This window comes from Alligator mississippiensis, chromosome 4, assembly GCF_030867095.1.
Source record: "Alligator mississippiensis isolate rAllMis1 chromosome 4, rAllMis1, whole genome shotgun sequence".
In the NCBI taxonomy this organism is placed as follows: domain Eukaryota; kingdom Metazoa; phylum Chordata; order Crocodylia; family Alligatoridae; genus Alligator; species Alligator mississippiensis.
This window is the reverse complement of record NC_081827.1, coordinates 40,105,083-40,111,082: the sequence shown is the minus strand read 5'-3', so window position 1 is coordinate 40,111,082 and position 6,000 is coordinate 40,105,083. Positions and strand designations below refer to the sequence as shown.

Genomic DNA, 6,000 nt, shown 5'->3' with positions numbered 1-6,000 from the left:
TGAGAACGGGAGTTTGCAGGCAGGAGATAGCAGTGTGGGACTGCGAGCCAGCTTTGGGGGGGTAGAGGGGATGTCAGGCATCATGAGAAGTAGGGAAGGAGGGCCTGAGACCAGCACACACACATCCCTGTGGCTGCACCTGCTGTTAGCATCTTAGCACCAGGAGGTGCACAGGAGAACAGTACCCTGGAGTTAACTGTGGACTGTCCTCTTAACAAAGCTCAACTAGATGTCCTCAAAGGGATGAGTTAAGAGATCTGTTGTTTCTTTTTTTAGGTTGAAGTCTTTCAAACAAATATGTAAAAAAAAATGGCAACATTTGTTTCCTGCAGCCCTATACATCAAATAAATAAACACAGTAAATCCTCTGTTACAAAAGGCAGGGGAGTGGTTATGGGGACCCACCAAGGGGTAGCTTCCATTTCTGGCGGCTTCTGCAGAGCTATACTGTATTCCTAGTTCATGGCAGGCTGATCTCACTAGCACTTATCCTGTTCTACCTGCTCCCCGAGGCACACTGCAGAGGACTGGCCGCGGTATTGTCAAACTGGATAGAATCCAGAGCAGAGCAACAAAAATGATCAGGGAAATGGAGGATTTACACAGAAGAAATTGAAATATATTTTTGACTGATGATAGTATATTTTCTCCTCTGTTCAACATTGGTGAGGCCACAGCTGGAGTCCTGTGTTCAGTTTTGTAGTGGGCCGCCCCACTACAAAAAGGGCGTGGACAAATTGGAGAGACCAGCAACAAAAATGGTTAGGGGCTGCTGCACATGACTTAATGAGGCGAGACTACAGGAACTGGGTTTATTTAGTCTGGAGAAGAGAAGACTGAGGGAGGATTTAATAGCAGCCTTCAACTACCTGAAGGGTGGTTACAAAGAGGATGGAGCTAGACTGTTCTCAGTGGTGGCAGGTGACAGAAAAAGGAAAATCACTAGCGGTGACAGCAGGGCCCTCAGGGCAGGATGATGGATCCACGGGGCTGGGACGAATGCGCTGAGACGTGCGTGAGAGCGAGTAAGTGCGCCCTGATGCATGCCCAGGGCTGTGCTGGCTGCTCCCCCCTGCAGGCCATGGCGTCTCGTGGCGGGGGTAAGGGGTGCACTGGCTCAGCTTGGCACGCTCTCGCTCAGGGGTAGGCAACCCCGGCCCGGGCACAGTGTGGCATTTTGCTTGGCACTTGTGCCTGGGGCAGACAGCGGGGAAGGAGCCAGGGCTGCGCTGCCACGACAGGGATCCGGCCGGGCACACCCTCCCCTTACAAGCCGAGGGTGCAGGTGGCTGTGGCTGTGGCAGGCGGGGGCAGGCCGGCTCCCCGGTGCATGCCCGCTCCCCCCGCCTCCCGTCTCTCCTCCCCTGTCCCCTCCCCTGCTCCCGCCTCCTTCCAGCTGCAGGTCCCGCGCTGAGCCGCGGCCGCGGGCGGCTCCGGAAGATGTCCGAGCGCGGCGGCTTCTACAAGCAGGAGCTGAACAAGACGGTGTGGGAGGTGCCCCAGCGCTACCAGAACCTGACCCCCGTCGGCTCCGGTGCCTACGGCTCCGTGTGGTGCGTGCAGCCCGGCGGGAGCAAACAATGCGCCGAGGAGCCGGGCGGGTCCCCGGGGTGGGCGGCGGGCTGTGCTGAGCCGGGAGCCGGAGCCCCGCGGCGCACATCGGGCCCCGGCCCCGGCCCGCGGGGGATGCTGCAGGCGGCCGTGGGCAGAGCGGGTTTGCGGAGGGCGGCTTCCCCAGCCCCCGCCGGGCCGGGAGGAGGCGGCCCCACAATAGCGGCGAGCCCTGGCATTCCTCCGGCGTTGCTAGGGGAACCCGGGCCGGGCCGGGCCGGGCCGGGCCGGCTGGCTGCTGCGGAGAGGCTTCCCGCAGCCCGCACGGAAGGAAGACCTTCCTCATCCCCGAGCCGCAGGCAGGCACGGGACCTGGCCCTGCTCTGCCCCTGCTGCCGTGGGCGGGGGGCGGGCGAGGGAGGGAGGGAGGACCCGCCTGCCCGGCCTCTCGGGCAACTTCACGTTTCCTCCCTGGGACAAAACTTTGGGTGGGCAGATCGCGGGACCCGTCTTTGCCCCCGCCCCTCGGTATCTTTTCGCTACCTGGCGTTGCCCTGTGACCTGTGAAGCCTTCACCTCCAAAGACTTCGTGTGAAACCTGTTTGCAGATGTAGGGAAACAAGGCGGAGGTTTGCTTGCGTCCATCAAGGAGGCGTTCATTTTCTGACCACGTCTAGCTCACTGCACATTGCAACACTGACAGGGATCTGCGCAGTCATTGTCCCTGGGAATCGGAAATCAAGCCTGCCTGCCTACCTTTTGAACGGGGGAAGGAAGTGTTGGGGGATTTTTGGCATGAATATCAAAGTGCTGCTTATTCCTATTGGGAGAAAAGTGGTTGCCCTGTGTCATGCTGGCTCTAGGGTTAGGTTGAACGGGATTTTCATGCCTACAGCTCACTTGATCCATATTTGTGGTTATAAGAACGCCCTCTCTAAACTACGTGTTTATGAGAGAGATGTAGTGCCTGGCAAAGAGATTAATGATCATGATCACAAGATAGGAGCTGAAAGAATCAGGATGAATTGGAAGCAAACATCATTTGAGATGAGCAGTAGGACAAATGAAGAAGTTCAAGGGGTCAGAGTCGGTTCAGTTATGCCAGCATAAATCAGTCAAGTCGTTCTGGATCTACAGTGGTATGGAAGAGAATAGGATTTTGCTTGCTGTTGTCGCTGGGTTTCCAGGCCAGGGAAGACTGCAGATTGTTTGTCATGCGAGGATTTATGGCCTCTGCTTTCTCTTAAATGCTTCTATTCTTATTAATTGGTTGCTTACCTATCACATACACGTTATTCATTTGTGCTTCCTGTCCTAAAGGATCAAGATACTTTCCCATCTGATTCACCCTTTTCTGTATTTATAAGAAGCCTGGAATTGTTTTCAGAAAGTATGTTAATTTTTAAATGGCCATTGTCATTTGGAAAATATTTGTCTTTTCTGGATGATATCCACTGATTTATTTTCAAAATATGTTTATTTACATTTTCAAAATATGGTTATCATCAAAGACACTAAAAATAACTATTTTCTTGATTGATTTATGTGCAATTGACAAAACCTTTTAAATAATAAGTTTCACTCTTGCCCCTGTACAGTCAGTTCCCTAGAGCATGCTGTATGTTATTCTTTTTAACTGATATTATTTTTTTGGAATCTTTCATTTAGCCGAAGGGAAGAGAGAAACATTTTTAAAGCAGGAAGATATTAAAAGCTGTACCTTGATTTGGAGGCAGGCTCAGACTTGTGCAGTTCCTCGAAATTTATGTTAACTAAATTTTAGGTTTGTCATTTCCCTGTAAACAAATGTGTGAACATCAACATCTTTCCTTGCAACTAAAGAGGCAATCCAGTGAAGAACATGCTACTATGACTGGTATCAGCTTGTCCTAAATTAAGAACTGCCAGTTTGAAACAGAACTTTTTACCCCAATAGGTCTCAAGTGATTTATTGGATTTAGAGTATAAAACACACACCACAGTTTTCTGATTTTTGTCTTTTTCTTATGCTCAGCTACTTCTAAGACAAACCTATTCCACTGAATCTGTAGTGTAATACCCAAGATTCTCCAACAATAAAAAAGGAAGTGGAAATATATGGTACTTCACTTGCCGCACAGCTGGTCTGTTTTCAACTGCAATAGGATTACAGTTTACTCCACTTACTTTTTTCCTCTTTGATGCTCAGGAATTTCTACTAATTGATCAATGAGAAAGCCCAGAAATTAAGACCCAGAATATCGGGAATATGCTTCCAGACTAGGAAAGGTGGCTAACTACTGGAACGTAAATTTGGGTCAAATTTAACCCCCTAACTTTGGTAAACTCTTACCTATAGTAGAAACTGGTTTGTTTGAGTCTGGGGCTCTTAATATGTCCCATCAAAAGAAAAAGATTGTACAGGCAGACCTCAACTTACGTTTCAACTTACAACGTTTATAAATTGACACCCAGTTTCAACTTTCTGACATCAGTTTTGACTTTACAACGCTTGATCTGATGTGATGCCACTCCAGCAAACAAGATCACTGTGTCACCCATCTTCCTGGAGAACATCTGTCCAAACTTCCTCGGACACTTTCTTTCAGAAAGCAGATGAGACTCCAGAAAAACCTACAGCCAAGACTCCTGAGAAGACTCCAGCCAAGAACCCTTCAAAAAGTCCAACCAAGAGCCCTTCAGAAAGTCCAGCAAAGTTACCTCAAAGAAGTCCTTCCAAATTGATATGATTGCTATTGTCAATATAAATACATTAATATAGCAATATTACTCATCTATAATTGATTAAGTACAAAATTCTGGGGTATTTTTGGTGAAAATAGGGTATCGGGCCTTGGTTCAGGAACCAATCCCCCATTTATAACATTTTCTTATGAGAAAATTGGTTCTGAGTTGCAATATTTTGACTTAAGACGTGGTTTTCAGGAACCAATTGTGTCGTAAGTCCAAGGACTGCCTGTACAACAGTTTTAGTATCCACTGATACTTTGAATCTTTTCCACATACTGGAAACCAGTTGATAACTTGTGTATCTGTCTTATTCAGCCAGGAAAAATGGTCAATCCCCTGACTAATGTATTACAGTTCTTCCCTGAGTAATTACGTGTTTCTTCAGCCAAGTACTTAAAGCATATTTAAGTCTTACTGAAATCATTGGAATTAAGCAAATTCTTAAGTGCTGTTCTGAATTGAAGCCATAGTCCTGATGTCCAAACATTTGGCTTTGAGGAGTATCAGATTTTGATTTTTAATAGAATCAAACATTTCTTAACAATAGTGAAATGCCCCCTGACTTTCTAATTCAGGGAAGTTCTGTCGTAGTGCTTCTCCTTCCATTTGAACATAACTTCCCAGGCATATATAACAATCTTATACAATTATAAATAGGAATTTGTGTAACAAAAGTTGTAATCTAAGTATTTACACTTAGACCAATTCCTGCTTGCCCTTTTCATGCCGGTAGGTCAACTAAAATCAATAGAACAATTTGTGTTATGTGAACATGTTTTGGCCCAGAATCTAGATGCAACCAATTAGTTAAGATTCAGTAAGAGAAGATTACAATCTTGGAGTGGTTTGTGTATGTTGGTTAAACTTAGTAGAAATCCATGTACTTTCTTTAGACAGAAATAAAGGGAGATTCAAACTTTTTTCATAGAATCATAGAAAATTAGGGTTGGAAGAAACCTTTAAGTTTCTAACTTAAACTTCCCTTTCCGCAACTTGAGACCATTGCACTCATTGTTCTGTCATCTACCATCACTGAGAACAGTCTTTCTCAGGGGTGGGCAATTATTTGAGCTGGAGGGCCACTTAAGGAGTTTTGGTGAGCTGTCGTGGGCCTAGGTCCAGGTCAACAACCCTCAAGTCACCAACCACCCCCTCCCCCCCGCCCGCCAAAAAATTGCCCGCCCCTGATCTAAGGGCAGAGAGAATAAAGGTTAGGAGAACCGAAGCTTCATTCCCCGCTTCTCCCTGCACCCTTTCCCCTGCCCAGAGTATCCAGCATGCAGCCAGGCCAGTGCCTTGCTGTGTTCCTGTGTGCCACCTTAGGCCACATGAGTGCAACTCCCATCAACCTGGCTGTGTGGTAGGGACTCAGGGCAGGGGAGAGGGTGCAGGGAGAACAGGGAAACAGAGTGTGGCACTGGCCCAGCTGGTCCCAGATGACCCGTGGCTCCCAGACCCCTTCTTCATGCATCCCCTCCCCCACTCCAAGTCTGGAACATGGCTGGGTTGGGCAGGAGCTGCAGCATCTGCACCCACATGGCCCAAGGCGATGCATAGGAACATAGCGCAGCACTGGCCTAGCCGCATGCCAGGGACTTGGGACAGAGGAGTGCAGGGAGAAGAGGACTGGGAGCCATGGGTTATCTGGGCCCAGCCAGGCCAGTGCCACACTGTATTCCTACTTGCCACTTCAGACTATGGGTGCAGATCCCAATCTGG

The 6,000-nt window shown here is 48.3% G+C and overlaps 1 protein-coding gene across 2 annotated transcripts in view; it reads left to right on the top strand.

Moving 5' to 3' along the window:
• Nucleotides 1–1,382: 1,382 nt before the first annotated feature.
• Nucleotides 1,383–6,000, top strand: part of MAPK11 (mitogen-activated protein kinase 11) — a 53,501-nt gene continuing 48,883 nt past the window's right edge. Inside the window, exon 1 of one of the 2 annotated variants that reach the window (XM_006266207.4) lies at nt 1,383–1,553. In XM_006266207.4, coding sequence (XP_006266269.1) covers nt 1,441–1,553 — 113 coding nt within the window. In that variant the 5' untranslated portion in view covers nt 1,383–1,440. The remainder of the gene's footprint in view (nt 1,554–6,000) is intronic. The other variant, XM_059725912.1, reaches the window with a different exon arrangement.